The sequence below is a fragment of the Drosophila suzukii genome, chromosome 2R, assembly GCF_043229965.1.
Source record: "Drosophila suzukii chromosome 2R, CBGP_Dsuzu_IsoJpt1.0, whole genome shotgun sequence".
In the NCBI taxonomy this organism is placed as follows: domain Eukaryota; kingdom Metazoa; phylum Arthropoda; class Insecta; order Diptera; family Drosophilidae; genus Drosophila; species Drosophila suzukii.
Window position 1 is genome coordinate 22,074,506 of NC_092081.1, and position 16,934 is coordinate 22,091,439.

The 16,934-nt window shown below is 42.3% G+C and overlaps 2 protein-coding genes across 2 annotated transcripts in view; one reads left to right on the forward strand and one right to left on the reverse strand.

The window, feature by feature from the left end:
- LOC108009731 (uncharacterized) overlaps positions 1 to 16,934 on the reverse strand; it is a 44,420-nt gene that overhangs the window by 24,383 nt on the left and 3,103 nt on the right. The window contains exon 2 of the mRNA XM_017074314.4: positions 5,843 to 6,068. The gene's annotated coding sequence lies outside the window, so the exon portion shown is untranslated. The remainder of the gene's footprint in view (positions 1 to 5,842; positions 6,069 to 16,934) is intronic.
- On the forward strand, positions 5,993 to 10,746 carry LOC108009732 (sodium-dependent nutrient amino acid transporter 1). Its single transcript, XM_017074316.4, has 6 exons — positions 5,993 to 6,208; positions 8,010 to 8,464; positions 9,023 to 9,260; positions 9,323 to 9,697; positions 9,758 to 10,401; positions 10,459 to 10,746. The coding sequence occupies exons 2-6, from the start codon at positions 8,017 to 8,019 to the stop codon at positions 10,710 to 10,712; spliced, it is 1,959 nt and encodes a 652-aa protein (XP_016929805.2). The 5' UTR covers positions 5,993 to 6,208; positions 8,010 to 8,016; the 3' UTR covers positions 10,713 to 10,746.

Genomic DNA, 16,934 nt, shown 5'->3' on the forward strand with positions numbered 1-16,934 from the left:
CGGATAGAATATTAAGCGCAAAATCACTTCCGCTGGCCAACAATCGATGGGAGGCCTTCAGCTCATTATCCACGATAATCGCTGCAGCTCCTGTCAGTTTCAGGGGCCAACGGGTTTCGGGTTCGGGTTTCGGGACCCCCGGATCCGGATCAGCATGGCCAATTAGGGGCTTGAACTTGAGTCAACCGGCGACAACGGAACTGACCCCAATCGCAGTTGTTGTCGCCCCTCGACTTGCAATCCCCTATTCTGCTGCCTGTCCGACTGAAACCCTGCCAAACTGTCAAAGCGTTAATTGAGTTTGACACTAATGAGCGTGCAATCGCTGCATAATTGATTTATAAATGCCCAGCCATCAGCCACGCCCCCTGTTCGCTGCAGTTGGCCGCCCCCAGTTTATGACTTGGTTGCAAATTTCCGCTAATTGGGTCAGACAAACACACAATAGAGAGCTTGACTTTTGGCTGCCGGAGAATTAGCATTTTAGTGAAATATGTACATGTGTTCACTCGGAAATTGAAGGGGACGTGGCGAAAAATGTAGGCCGAGCATCGACCCGAGCAACTCGACGAGGAAAAGGATCCCCAGGATCTGGGGTTCGTTCCAGGACTTGCCACAAGCACTAATTCCACACAATTCGTAATTAATTTGAATTAATTATGTGCCACTTTCCACATGCAGCCAGGGCAAACATGCCGACAACGCTTCCCGCAAACATCACGTGTGGGCGAGGGGGCGGTGGACTAGGGGGCGTGGCCAGCGGGCGTGGCATATTTTTAGACTCAACTCCGACCACAAATATGCCGCAGAGGCTGAAGGATGTGGGATAAAGTGGGCGGGGCGGGCTGGTTTTTGTTTGCCAGCTGCCTTGGTCTTCATTTATCTTCTCTGTATTCGTTGCCTGCTTTTGGGGCGCCACTCGAAGCCAGTTGGAAGAGCTTAAAGCATTAGGATGAACGAAAATCAAGGCGATTCCATCACCCAAGTAGGCCTTTTGTTAAGGGAGTACCTTTCATTTGGTTCGGAATTATTAACAAAAATACAATGATTTTATAAAATTTAACCATGAAAATCATACTTATAACAAAAGAAGGAAAGACCGTCAAGAGGACAATTCCAGATGAGCCGGAAGGAGAGTGCCACGATCCCAACTCCACTACAAGCCCTCCAAACGAATCAAATCCAAAGGATTCTGGGAAAAAACCTCGCCCCAAGCCCCAGCCAGAGAATCATAAACCAAAAGGCCGTGGGGACAACCACATAAGTTAGATGTCTTAACTAAATGGAAGCGGAGCTGTATCTAAACCCATTCTGATGGTATATCCAGCAAGGAGAAACATTTCCAAGAAGATATATAAGAAGTTGTTCCAGCAATCACTATGATTTTTAAACTACTCATTGAGATGTCTAAAAGTATGCAACAGAAAAGAGTTTTGCTGCCTACTTTTAAACACCTTTAAGAGTGACTACATCTGCACCCTAACTCCTCTGTCTTTCATTTGCTATTAGTAAAAAATGAAATTAAAATACATTTTTAGGCAGTTAAAACCACATATACAAACATTATCCTTATTTTAGGTAAAGGTTAGCTGACCTTAATTTTTCTTACACACCCTCGATTCTATATACGACCAAAGGCCTGTTGTTTTCTATATTTAATACTGAATACTGCTCATGTATACATAGAATGAACAATCCCTTAAGAAGCTGAAGAATAATTGCCACAATTTATTAAGAGTATTTCTTAAATGCCATATCAAGTGTCCCAATGGGTTGGGGCTTAGGTACATATATAGAACCCATCCCAATCGGGGCGATGCCTCACGTAAGCCGTAATCTCGCAAGTATAAAGCCGAGGACTTTGGCACTTAAGACAAACTCAAACAAAAACAAAAACACACACGCACCCATCTAGCTTTCCAGCTAGACATAATCACTGGGGCCCACGTGCTAGGCAAATTAATTTGGATTCCGTCGGTGAATTTGCCCTAAAACGGAAAAACATCGAGTGGGGAAAACCTCAAAAATATCTCTGCTGCTCAGAGAATATGTATACAGAGATGGAGACTCTTTTTTGGGACGAGCGTTGACAGCAGAAATTTAACGCTTGAAATGCCAAACACACAAACATTTTGACATTCAAAGCACAGATCCTAATACACATGAATATGTTGTGTTGTCCTTGCCCGGTTCTCTGTTCTCTGTTCTCTTGGCGTGGCAAATTTTCCATGAAAATTGCATGAATTGCAGATTTTTGCTGCCCCCTTTCCTTTCCCTTTTTTCCATACGCACGAAATGCGCCCGGGCCGGAGAAATGGGACCCCTACCTTCACCCGGAGTCAAGTTGCGTGTGCCGTAGACATTTTTATGGCATGCAGCGAACTGCCAGATGGCAGCTGCCGCTTGCCGCTTGCTGCTTGCCACTTGCCGCAGCATGGGGAAAATGCTTTACAATATAATAGAATTTGCCAGAAACGTGACTTTAACAAGCTCTTAGACATGTAAATACATAAACACACATGTGCACTGGCTGTCAAACACCAGCGAGCAGGAATGACTTAATATACTGCAACGCTGATATGTGGACAATGTGGCGTATGCGTGATGTGAGAAATGCAGCGACCGCAGCTCAATTAGTTTTCCGTTCGCCAAAAAGGCGGGCAGGCAGGGCGTATGATTAATGTGGTTTCTATTCAAATGGCCCCGCCCGAAAGTATGCTACAACGGAGTGCCTGACACTTGTGGCATTTTCATGTGGCAGCATCGAGATTAGGAGTAACTTTCGTTGGAATGCAGCCAACTTGCAACCACTCAGGCTTACAGATTCTCAAGTTTGGTCCTGCCAACAAATTGTGGCATTCCCCGATCACAGATAGCAACCAGATTGGCTTTCATTCCAATTACCTTCCTGGGAAAGCTAATCCGGCTAATTGCAGGCCTACATGTGAAACATTCTCCAACATCTCATACAACAAATGTATGAAAAAGTCTAGGCTTAGATTCAATTAGAAAGCCAGTTCGGTCCAGTAGTTGCCAGAATCTTAATTAAGTAAACACACGATAAGGATCAAATCGAGTTGGAATGGAATCACACTTGTACAAACGAGGCCCCAAGGAGGCATTCAACTGCCGGACTTAAATCATCAATTTTTCATCCGACTCGACTGCATAAATCAACCTGCCACGTGCCATATGCTAAAACAACTGCCATTGTAGCAGCCACGTTAACCTGGCTCATTGTCGTCCTTTGTTTTTAGTGTCCAACAGTCGAAGGCAGTAAAATATAATGCCAACTCCTCGCGATTCCTGCTACAACTTGCCACCGAAAACCAAAAGACAATTGCGTGACGCGGAGCATTATGGCCACGGCCTGGATTTGACTTTTGGCCAAGACCACCGTACACTGATAAAAAAGAGGGAGTAAATCCAAGGATTTCATATTGAATTTGAACATATTTTGCTGTTTATAATATATTTAAAACATTTTAACTTGTATTTTAAGGGGAAAGTAATATAAAAGTAAACCGATAAAAAAAGAAGGAGTATCTAAAAGATATCTTATATTCAATTTAAATATATTTTTGCCGGTGTCAATACATAAATAATTTATTTAAAACATTTTTAATTTTAAGAGGAAGGAATAATATAATATTTAATGACTTATTATATTTAAAATAAATATGACTAACGTCGTATCTTGTGTTTTTCAATTGGATTTAACAAGTATAACATTCAACCGTGCAATTCAAAATGTTATGCTCAGAATATTATATGTCTGTATTTAATAAAAATACATAATTCGAAGGTTTAAATTCAAGATGCATATATTTCTATCAGTGTACCTTAGTTTGTTTGTCGCTGACTGCTATTTGGCCATTTGCCTCGACGAGATTTATGCCCTGCTAACGCTTGATAAATGACTGGGAAAATTTGTAAGTGGCTTCTACTTTTTGTCAACTCGAATCCGAATGCTCGTTGGCCATAAATTCACAGTTCGCTGCTGCCCTGTCATTTTCTCCCTGCGGCTGTGGCTCATTTAAATGCCAAATTAGTCCTGCGAATTAGTGAAATTCTAGATAGCTTCGGTAATTGTAATTGCGGACCAGAACGAAACGTACTGACCAACTGGAAAGGCTAATTCAGAAAGAAATAAGAGACGTACAACTAGGTTTTGTCCAGCGTGTTTCCCTTCAAAATAAATCCATAACAAAGAGAGCAACAATTAAAAGGACAATCAGCCGCAGGCGCCCACTTACAGGACTCGTTGGCTTTTATTAATCGAATTAACTGCATATTCCGCATGGCGATGCATTGTTGCTAAGTCCTTTCAGCCCAACAATTACCGACTGGCCAATAAATAAGCCACAGAAACACATGCAAATGCAGATAATCAGGGGGAAACTCATCCATAAACAGACAGATTAAACCCGTCAACGTCACCGCATTTGCGAGCATTAAAAATTAATTACATTTTAAATGGCAAAGAGATTCATTTTTGCCGGCCTATCTCCTAGCCCACAGCTCGTAATTGAAAAGTAAAAATAAATGTCATTACTGTAATTCACTCGGGATGGAATGCGTTTTAGGGCGTGCTGAAAAATGGCATAGCACTCGACCAGCATCGTTGAGATTTTAATTGAATTGTTGGGATCAATGCGCCCACGCACCAGAGTTGCTCACATGGAAATGCTGTAAATTTGTTGCGGTCAATTTTGCGTGTTAATGCCAGTGAAAACCGAAAATTGTTTGCCACTACACCATGGAGCTATCCCCCCGTTTCTATATATAGTGTTTTCCTACACCCATCTCCCTCTTTCTAAAACTGAGCCGCAGTCGGTAAACGAACCTCAGTAGCCAAGTGTCGAAAATTTGCATCCAATTAAAATGTTTGCTCTAACATATGAACCGACATGAGCTTTTACTTTCATGACCAAAATTCAGTGGGGCGTTCGTTTGGATACCGCCAACCCAAAACTGCAATTAGGTAGTTAGTCCGTGTCAGAATAATAAATTTATATTGGTTTCTTATCAAAGTCCCCCAGACAGGAATTCCACACTTCTCGGTACTGTTAACGAGTATCTAAAAATACAATTTCTTGGAATGTAAGTAAAAGGGGGTTACCTTTTGTTAATCTCTCTATAAAACATTTATTATTGTTTTTGAGTTGCATTTGAAAAGGTTCCATAAAAGTATGTTATCGTTTTAATCGATAATAACAAAGGACAATCGATAATAGAGTTATAAAAAGTAATATGATATAAACTTGATTACACAATAACAATTTTAATAGTGGGTAATAAAATTATTTTTTTTTTTTTGTGTGCTCACTCTGAATGAGCATTACCTGCACTTTTTCATTCATAAAGCTGGCTATTATATCATGAAATCTGTGATGAAATGTATCCCAAAAAGATAAAAGTTAAGGTAATGATACTAAGCATAAACAGAAAATTCTAGAAAAAAAAATGAATTCTGAATAATATAAAAATGCTGATGTAAGAACAAAGGATAGGAATAGTTTTTTAAACCTATTAAACATAACAGATACCAATTTTATCATTAACCATAATTTAACAAAGTACTTTTTTAGAAGTTCGTGTGTAAACTCATAGAACAATGGACATTATGTAATGGAAGACAAACGAATTTAAAGTCATATATCAAATAATAAACATACTAACCACCTTAATTATAATAACTAAAAAAATAATGCTTATGTCACTGACTCTTCCCTAAAAACACACAAGAGCACGTCCGTATGTAACATCAAAGATACGCCTTACACATAAGTGCGCTGCGGAGGCGAATCTATAATAACTTTATTTTCATATTTTCACTTACCTTGGCTTATGTCAAGTCTAATGGCCAGCTCCCCGAAACACCTCCTAACTCTTTTTTTGTATTTTCGTGTTTTGTTTTCGTTTTCGAGTTTCTTTGTTTTTATTCCGCTTACGAACCCAGAGACGCCTCTGGGCAAAAAGAGCTGCTCAGTGAGCTTTTGGCGTTCGCGGCGAGCGGTTCGCTTGGATACTTCAACGCAATTCAATTGTTTACCAACGCAAAGTGACTGAAAAACAGATAGAAATCAAATTTGAATAAACAGAGACAAGTGACAGTGATTCTTCAAAGGGAAATAAAGCCGAAATGATACAACTTCCAGAGCACCTGGCAACACATTTCTGAACAAAAGATTAAAGCGGAGAGAAAGTAATAAAGCAAATTTGCAAACCCTACTTTTTTATGATCATAAGGAAACCCTGAGATAAAAAAAGTGTGCCGAGCCTATCATAAAAGTCGCGTGTTTAACCTACTATCAACAAGTTATGATAGAGCCATACAACTACTATTCATGACGTATGGGCTGAATTTACCCAAAAACTCTTTGCATAAAACTAGTTAGAAGGTCTCGCATTTCACCCCGTATTATTTCGGTACATTGCGATACCCCTTCAGTCACTCTATCTTTATTGACACCCTAAAGATTCTTATTGCATGTCTGCAAACTTTATGATTCTCATTCGCCAGATAAGTGAGAGAAAGATACTTTTTTTGCAAGATTGAGTCTGTGTCTGGGCGCTAACTTAGTTACAATAAAACATTATATCAGTGTGTCACACTTTTTTATGCAATAAATTAAAACAGGCAACGTTCTGTTAGCGGCAAAAAAGCGCCTCGGGTGCAATTAGATAATTGACTCTTGTCAATATAAAATAATAAAAGCCCATTTAGAACGTGTGGGGCTGGCGGGCTTTATCGCACCACCAAAACAGCCACCTAAAGCACTACCACCCCCCACCAAAAAAAAAATACCGGGGAACGTGCTATCGAGTTTTGTGGTTCGTACTTCACGCTTTGTTTTGTTTTGTTTATTGTTTGGGCCAAGTTGGCAAATTGGCGGGTAATTGCGGCTTGCACGTTCCTCTGACATTTTTGAGTCATACCAGGTTGCAAGTTGCATTGCGCACACTTACTTTCCATTGTTGCATCGAGAACAATCGTCGAAGCAGCTGCGCATGCGCAATGCTCACAATAGTCAGACACGATCTAGAGACATCGGAAAGGTAAACAAACCTGGGAATCCCATTCAAACGGGTCGACGAGTTGATACCCTAATGAATTTAAAACCTAATGGTTCCATAATTGGAAATGTGTTTTATAATAGAAACGAGATAGCTGACAGCATACTTAACACATCTGTCTTCCCAATACCTTAAGTGAATCATCAATCCTATCCTCATAAAAGTTCCACTTTGAGTCATAATCCATATCAATTGGTTATAAAACCTGCCGGTAACAGCTTGTTAACCCGTTTTGTTTTCATTTTTGTGTTTTTACGATAACAAGGCCAATGTCTTGGTTTGTCAACTGGTTTTTAATCAGGAAGAAAATAGTGTAGTACTTTCAATGTTACAAGCCTAAAAACAGTTAAAGGAATGCAACTGCCTTGTTAAGATATTATATTTATAAGTTAGTTATGAGAACATGTAAGACAATTTTAAAATTATTTATGAGAAAGTTTAGCATAACCGTTAATCATTTTGAGGCTGCTCTGCCCCAGAGATGCAATAAATCAAACCGAAACTCGAGATATCAGGAAAGTGGTTGTCCCGCATCGGAAACAATTTTTCAAACGAGAAACCCGAGGTGTTGTTATGAATGGAACCCAAGTTCCAAAAAGCCAGACGCTCGGAGACCTTTCCCTGAAAAGGCCAGGAAACTGGTTTCGCCCTGAGGCTTGGCAGCCAAATTGCCAAGCGTTTTGGCCTGCTGCAGTTTACCAGTTTGATGCAGTTTTTACTGCATTCACCCATTGTTATGTAATGCGTAATCGCCTAAGTCAGTGGGTCAGTGACTTGGCAGCTCAGTATTTGTCTTTGTCCCACTGAACCGGTAATCGATGCCCATAATTGAGGCCTCAAAACTTGACCACCGGTAGATTGTAACCTTAAGTAGTTGCGATTTAAGTTGAAGGTTAGTGTAACCACTAAAATTACTGATTGATTTGCAGCTGCAACATGGAAGCCACAGCCAATAACAACAATAATAACAACGGACACCTGAACCAGGCGTTTGTGGGCTCTCTGAATGCCTCGACCATCTCGATACCAGGGGCATACAAGCCGAATGACTCTTCGAATGGAAAGAAGGTGACCTCGCCAGGATCTGGAGCAGCACCAGGAGATGATCAGCCTGAAGTGGAGGCTGGTCAGCAGGGGAAACAACGGGCCAGCTGGAACAACGACATAGAGTTCCTTATGTCCTGCATCGCACTGAGTGTGGGTTTGGGAAACGTCTGGCGATTTCCCTTCACCGCTCTGGAGAACGGCGGAGGAGCCTTCGTAATCCCCTACCTGATCGTCCTGGTTTTGGTGGGCAAGCCCGTGTACTATCTGGAAATGCTGCTCGGCCAGTTCTCCAGTCGCGGAAGTGTCAAGGTCTACGACTTCTCGCCCATCATGAGGGGTGAGTTTAAGAAGTCTTGGTAAATGGGTCTTGAATCTGACTTTTAAATGAATCAGAAAATATAGTGGCATTACCAAATTATTTAGATGACTATGGTTACCAATAATATCATTTACAAATATTTAAAAGGCGTTGAGTCAAGCTATGAACTGAAAATAGTACTTGTTCTTCTTAACAATTTAGTAGAGCTGAGGTTAATCCAAAAAAAATGTACATAGGACTACAGAACTAAAGTAAAAACGCTGTAATGCACAATATCTTAGAAGCTAACAAAAAAAACGTTATCTTTATGAATATACCACTTCTTATTTGTTTACGACGTGTTGAAAACTCCGATTATTTCGTAGCCCAGATAGAAATAGATTTCTTTGAAATTAATATTAATAGCTTGATATAAGCCGCAGTGACTTCTAAAGCTTGGCTTACCATCTTTTAATAACACACTTGCTTTGCAATCGAAAATCAATCAATAAGCTCGCGGCGTGAGGATGAATCCGCGATGTGTGTTATAAATGGCTCGATAAATCACAGGATAACTCGTATCTCTTTCCCAACCAGGCATTGGCTATGGCCAGGTTCTGGCCACGGGCATCGTGAGCACCTACTACGCCACGTTAATGGCCCTAACACTGCGCTACTTCGTGGACTCCTTCTACCCCACCCTGCCGTGGAGCTACTGCCGGGCGGAATGGGGACCGGAATGCCTGGACTCGGGTCTGGAGGAAGCCAGCGGGACCTCCAGTTTGGCTAACACGAGCTCAGGTGTGCGCACCACCTCGGCGGAATTCTACTTCACGTGAGTGGGCAAACAGCAAGGGGCCAGCAGGATGTGGCGTTCATGTCTCCCATGTACTGCAGGAACATCATTCTGCGCGAGAAATCCAGCATCGATGACGGCATCGGGTATCCCAGCTGGAGTCTGGCTGTGGCACTGGCCGTGGCCTGGCTCATCATAGCGGGCATCATGTTCAAGGGGGTGAAGAGTTCTGGCAAGGCGTCCTACTTCCTGGCCCTCTTCCCCTACGTGGTTATGTTCGTCCTCCTGGTGAGGGCCCTCAGCCTGCCAGGAGCCTTCGATGGGGTCCTGTACTTCCTGCGGCCGCAGTGGCACAAGCTCCTGGAGCCGCAGGTCTGGTACGCCGCCGTCACCCAGGTGTTCTTCTCGCTGGCCATCTGCTTCGGGAACATCATCATGTATGCCTCTTACAATAGATTTGGCCACAACATATACAGGTGAGAGGAGATAATGTCAAGTCTTGAGTTAGTAATCCAAGTTAATCCTGTTCCTTATAGGGATGCCAACATCGTCACCACTCTGGACACCTTCACCTCCCTGCTCTCGGGAGTGATTATCTTTGGGATCCTGGGGAACCTGGCCCATGAGAACAACACCAGCGACATCGCGAGTGTGGTCAATGGAGGTCCTGGCCTGGCCTTCATCTCCTACCCAGATGCCATTGCCAAGTTCAAGGTGCTGCCGCAGCTCTTCTCCGTGCTCTTCTTCCTGATGCTCTTCGTCCTCGGGATCGGCAGCAATGTGGGCATGGCCTCCTGTCTGTCCACCGTGATCAAGGATCAGTTCGGGCACCTCAAGAACTGGGTGATAGTGGTGGGCATAGCCCTGGTGGGCTACTTTCTGGGCCTGCTATACATCACTCCCGGTGGACAGTTCGTGCTGAACCTCCTAGACTTCTTTGGAGCCACCTTTGTGGCCCTGGTGCTGGCCATCTTCGAGCTGGTGGCCATTGCCTGGATCTACGGGGTGAAGCGACTCTGCCGGGATGTGGAGTTCATGATTGGCATCAAGACCTCGCTGTACTACCGCATCTGCTGGGCGGTCATCACCCCGCTGCTGATGCTGGCCATCCTCATCTACACATTGGTGCTGTACGAACCGCTGAAGTACAAGGACTACACCTACCAGTCGGGGGTTTACGGTAAGGGATTAACCCTTCTCTTAGCATATCCTGGTTAATAAATTCTTTTTTTTATAGTTTTTGGCTGGTGCCTGAGTGCCTTCGGCGTGGGCCAGGTGCTCTTCTGGGCCATTCCCGCCGTGCGGCAGCAGCCCGCGCATCTAGGTCTCTGGGAACGCATCCGCAAAGCCTTTGAGCCCCTGCCCAACTGGGGACCCAGCGACCCCCAGACCCTCAAGCGGTACCAACTGTTCGTCAAGGAGGGCAACGCCAACGCCCTCTTCCGGCGCAGCAGTATCTGGCACAAAATCTATGACAATATCTTTGGTTAGCATTGAATTAGCAATAAAACTATATACCATTTAATGCCGCCGACTATGTAGCTTTACGAGGTCATGGGATCCGCTGCGGGTGCAGTACTACAGCACAACCCTTTCATAATAAAAATCAGTCCCTGCCCCGGGCTTAAGTGCAAATTAAATGGCAGTTGGGGATGACCTCGGGGCGATCGTAAGACCGTCATGCGTAATATTCTCAGATATGGCAGTCGTAAATAAGTTTGTAAAAGGGATGAAGTTCAGACAAGCAGACCATTTTGTTTATCAGTACTGAACATAATACCAACTTCATTTTGGTTATTTTCAAATTATATCTGTATAATCTAAGAAATGTTAGGTTTAGTTAAGAACCCCTTAAAAAGAGATGAACCTACACTTTTTCCTCATCGATTTTATGCCAAATTGTAAACTTTTTACGTAGCTTCCTGTATCTTGAAAGAACTTTTTTGTGTCATCTCTAGTGAGTGCTGGCAAGTGTAGGAACTATAAAAGACAAGACAATTGCAGCCAGAGGCGCTTGCCCCCCTTTTTACCCTCTTTTTTTCCTTTTCCCAACCCTCCCATGTGCTCGCATACTCGCACTGATTATGTCATAAAGGGTGGAAAGTTCTGATTTTATGATTGAAAGAAAAAGTTCCCAGAATTGTGTCTCGAAGCTTATGTGGACTTTGGTGGGTGTGTGCGTAAAACACTTCCGCGTAACATCGGGCGCAAAGTATTAAAGTAATTTGTAGATGGCAAACAGGGGGATTCCCGTTTGGCTGCCTGCTGGGCGGATAAGCAGAAAGTTGTCAAACGGCAGAATGGGGAAAGTATTTGCGAGATACACAGTAGTAAGTAATAAATCAGGCGGAGGATCGTACTAAAGAAGGCCCACCAGGCTGTCGGCCTAATGAAGATGTCTGGCCACCTGGACAGTGGGTGTCTATTGTCCTCCTGGCAGCTGGGGTGCGTAATTGCACTGATAAAACGCATTTGAGCGGCATGAAGAGCCCCTCCTCACTTACGCTGTCATGAACACACGGCGTATGCGCAACGCCCGAGCGGAAAGCCCATGCATTTCGAGCTATTTGTCAAGCCATTGTGCCATGTTAATGCGTTTTTAATGGCCAAACTTGAACATTTCGCTCAAGTGGTTGGCCGACAGCCCGACAGCCGACAGTCCGACCATCCAGCTTAATTTCATTGTTTTCCCGTGCAAGTCAAACATAATGAGACATTATGGCCGCGTCAACGGTTCGTATGCGTAATGGAAATTTATATAACCGGAATGGCGGTGTTCCATCGAATCAATGCCGCAGCGGCCATTATCGAATGTGAATGGAATTAATTTGTATATGAGCCAGTGATTTTACACACAAAACGGACAGTGAATTGCTTTTTAAAATATTGTTGTTGAGACAGCCGCCAATAAAAGTGTTTACTTCGATGAAAATAAATTAAGTCAGGCCCATGAATATCTAATACAGCATTTAAGGATAATTTAAATTGCTGTTGAAGTGGGAAAACCTTTTCGTTAAAATGTACTAAAGGATTTTGGGAGGCAATCACTTGGTTTTAATTATAAATGAAAGCCTGGTCAATATCCATTAGCAATAAAAGTCTGAGCTTTCGCTTTATCCGGTTGGTTTTCGAAAAGGATAAAATATGAATGAGCCGGTTAAAGTGTTTTAAAGCTTACGATATGACTTAAGGCCTGTGCTGAGCTAAAACCCCTATCAAACTTAGATGGAAAGCAAATATTTGGCTTTATTATAATTTACGTTTATTATTTCAGGGATGCGATGATTTATGGCCACGTAATAACAACGCCAGGCAGTTGATTGTGCGAAAATGGGCGAAATCACAACAAATAAATCAGCCAGCAGACGGCAAACAGAAAATGACAGCCGGGGAACACAGGTATACAGGTTTACCTTTCGGGCCCATTTCCCCAAAGTAATCAACGCACTGGCCGCAGACAAAGGCCGGGATTCCCGGTGTCCTCCCCAAAATAAGAGACTACTGATAGGATCTGGCGGAGGAAGGCGTCCACTTGTCGGAAGCGGAACGCTTCCAGGCGGAAGGCCTTCTATTTAATGGGCCAACTGCGGGGTGGCTGCTACTTGGGCACACATTAACTTTTGGCCTTTTGTTGGCCACGCTTTGTCCTCTGACCCCGCCATCCGCCCTTATCTCGAGCCTCTGACGCGACTAGACACAGCTGCTATTATTTCCTTTTGTTTATTTTTAACGGCCCAAAATTCTAAATTATTTAAATAAATTAGACCACATTCTTGGGCCGTCCGCTCAGCTTGCCAGTGACTTAGTTTGAATGTAAATGCCATTTAGCTGGATTTGTTTGGCACCTTTTGGGCTCCTTGGGGATGCATGTCTCATTGTTGTAAAAATTTACAGCCAAACTTTATGGGCCACAAATGGCCACCGAATGTCCTGAATTCTCATTCAACATAAAAATGCTGGCGCAAATGTCGGATTCGGTTTACCTTAATCGCTAAGCAATTGCTGGGAATTTACATTTTAAATTGGGCTAGTACTTTTTTAAGGAAAAAAGTTTAAATAATATGTCATAGACTACAAAAAAATTTTATAATTGATCTGTTTTTAATTGGTGTGTTTTTACGTTTTGATAAAAACTGTGTCATCAAATTGCAATGAACTGTTAACATGCAATATTTAACATGAGTTTTAAAGCAATAATTGCGCATTAATTAAAATTACATAAATGGTCAGATACAGATTGAATATTTAATTGAAAGAAAACACATTTATAGGTGACCGCCTAAACCATAAATGGAATTTATCGACGAATTATTAGTTTAGGAATTTATTAAACTTGGATGATTAAATTGTGTACAAAGCCAGGACTAAAATGTAGAATATTTTCAAAACATAACACAAATTTATTGTCCTTTTATTTAAAAAAAATTTCTAATAAGTATTGAAAATGGTCTGCTGTTAATTAAAATTCCCCAATAAGTACACCAAATTTTGTTCGATAAATTTTAATTAATTAAAATTTTGGCGACAACAAGTTGCAGCCATTTTTCACGCTCGAGCGGAGCGGCGAAGTTATGGCCGGAAAAACAGAAAACAGACCGTAGACAGGCATTCCATCAAAGGTTGCCTAGGCGAAGGACACGAAGGACTCAAAGGACCCGGAAACTCGTGCACCTGAACAGTTTGTTATGTCGATGGTCGGCGATTCGAAGCCAGGATGTCAACTACATGCACAAACATGCCGCTCGTACACACAATATCCTGATACACACACAAACGAGTCTGTAGTTTTCGGCTTGCCGTATTGTTTGTGTGCCTCATATTTATGACAGTCTGTCAATGGCAGGAGCAGGATTCCCGGCGCAGGAAAACAAATCATTCGGCAGACAATGTCCTGGCTCGAGCATTTTTATTGTTCGCTCAAGTGGCCGCTCTTCAGCTATCGATTGGCCATTTGACGAGCAGAGTGCCTTCGATTTTATTAGCTGTTTATAGTGCCAATTAAAGCATAAAAGTTAAATGCCAAAATCGCGTGCTCTCTAGTATAGCATACTTGTGTGGGGCTCAAAATGCCAAAAAGCCTCTGAATGGGATTTGTTTATTGGTTTTGGGTTCTCGGTTTTTGCCAGAGCTGTTTGCCGCTTTTCTGCATCCTGCTTTTAAGTTATTTATAATTATTTCAGCCCAGCCACAAGCTGAAAAGCTTCGCAGAGAATGGAGAGACAGGCAAATGACAAAAACCTTGACAACTTTGCAGTTTTGCCAAAGTTTTATGATAAGTTTTTCATCACAAGACGCCGGGCATGTCGTGCCAAGAAACCAAACAGACATTAGGCCAACAGCCCGGCGAAGGGAAGGAGTCATGCCAGTGCAAAAACCGACATCACAATGGCTGACTGTCATCCCGGCTGCACCATGGGTCAGAATGGGCCACCAACTGGCACGCCACGGGACACAAACTACGGCTGCACGGGCATCCCGGTTGCCGGGTCCCAGGATCTGGGATCCCTGCTCCTGCCACACGGACAGACCCCTAAATTGCCAACTCATTTGCCGAGTTTCGGGAACGGAGTTTCCATGGCCATGGCAACCACCTTTGGCACAATTAAAATGGAATACCTTGGCTCAGGCGGATTTCTTGTCGGAAGAGTTTTCATAAATTAAGTTCAGCGATCTGGGAGTTGGCTATGTTTGCTTTTAGAGAATTTATTCTAATGATGTATATCAGCATTTTTCTTTTTTCCCTTTACTCTTAAATTCAAAAGCTCAATCTTTCATAACGCGAACCTTAATCAAGTATAAAATTCTAGTTATACAGACTATGAGTTTGAGAGCTAATATATGAATCCTTATTAAAAATTGGTATTTAATTAGTAGGACAAAGGATGAAAATAAATATATAGCATTTATATTTTTCCAGTATGAAATTCTTAAATGGTCTGATTCCTAAAATCTTGAATAATGAGTAAACAATAAATAATTTCATTATTAACAGGTTATAGAAAAAATAGATTTTTATCGATAAATAAGGTTTATAAATGAATATAAAAATGGTATTATAAGCCGTTTTAAACATCCCTTGCACGCATTTATTAAAGTACCACTAACAAAGAATAATCATATCATATGCACATTGCATATTTAACTGATTTTAAGAAGGATGACACCCAGTGCTTGAATAAAACCAATCCCCCACGCAATTATAAATATTATCTTAAGTAAAGAACGCACTTTCCCGGCGCAAATTTGCTTTTGGTGACCCCGAGCCCACAGTGCCCGTGTCCACATCCCGAAATCAGATGCGACAGCGACGGGCGAAGGCTGAAATGCCGTTAAAATGAAGAGCGGTCTGGAGTGAAAAGAAATGTCGTCGGATGTCGTCAGCGCTGGTCCACAGGAAAATGGGAAAGCCACAGATGGCAGCTGGCAGGGGGAAAAAGGAAAGCGACCCAAAGTTTGTTTGACGAACTTCATGGACTTGTTCAACACGTGTAGTTGGCACAACAGCACCGAGTACTTTAAACTCTGCTCGTTAATTAGGACTCGGAAATCAAATTACTGCCTGAGATTTCACAGCTTTGGCTAATTTAATTCCTGGCAAATCCAGCAAATGGCCGTCGGCACTTCCAGAAACCCCTTTTGAAATGCTCCACTATTAAAACTTTGGAACATGCATCAAATCTTTGCATCTAAATGGCGGAACTTGCGAGTCAAGTGGATTTATCTTGGGGCAAATAAAGTTGCCATCGCCCGAGGATGTCAATTCGGGGGAGGGAGGGCAGACTGCCTGACAGTTAACCGTAACTATGACTTGGTCTTAAGTTCCTCCCGGGAACTTGGGCATAATTTCTAGTACATTAAACCCTGGCTGAGTTCCCCATTAACATTCATGCGTGCTCGAGGTCGGAAATGTTTAGTAGACTTAACCGCAGACCGCTCACCATGTCGTATGCGTAATGTCCCGCTGACCTTGTTCCCATCAAAATAACAATGAATTACAAGACCCCAATGACTTTTTCGGGGTCCAGGTGAGCGTCCCCCGCTTTCGGCACTTAAATTTTTTCCGTCATCACTCAATTCATCATCTGGCAAAGGGAGGACGAAAATAAAATGTTTTCCCATTTTATTTCTCTGCTTTTTTTCCGGTTCACTCTCGTGGAAATGTCAATTTAAGCTGGGGTTTGTCTTAATTATGTGAGCAGCTTTTTTTGGCCCTCGTCCCGCTGGAGTAGAAGGGAATTTATTTATTTAAGCAATGACAACAGCAAGGAAATGGCTTTTTGCATCGAATTACAATGATGTTTTGGTGAATTATCGCCGGAATTGATTGATGATGGTGTCACAGAAAAATATACAACCTGTCACCTGGTGAATCAGGAAAATCATTTACCAAAAGACATCATGACAGCAGCGGAAAGTGGGCGAAAACCACTCACGGGACTTTGGATCAGCTCTAATTTATGGGGTTAGTGGTACATAATGTTTAAAGAAATGCTGGTTTTTCAAGACCTTTCTTTTTATGGAAATAAAATAAAAACAAGTAGATCAATCGAAATGTTTGTAGTTTTTCCTAAAGTTAAATACATTCCGTTTCTGCTCCTGCCATTCATCATCCATCATTTAAATCCTTCGATACAAAAAAGTCAAAAACAAATTCTCGACGTAACAAATGGTTTGCCAAGGGTTTTGCAGTGATGATACGAAAACATTTAAATT

Bases quoted from the DNA above. Each gene is read 5' to 3' on its own strand.
- LOC108009732 (XM_017074316.4), top strand. From the start codon at position 8,017: ATGGAAGCCACAGCCAATAACAACAATAATAACAACGGACACCTGAAC. The intron at 9,261-9,322 runs GTGAGTGGGCAA...CATGTACTGCAG, and splicing joins TCGGCGGAATTCTACTTCAC to GAACATCATTCTGCGCGAGA. The intron at 9,698-9,757 runs GTGAGAGGAGAT...TGTTCCTTATAG, and splicing joins TTTGGCCACAACATATACAG to GGATGCCAACATCGTCACCA.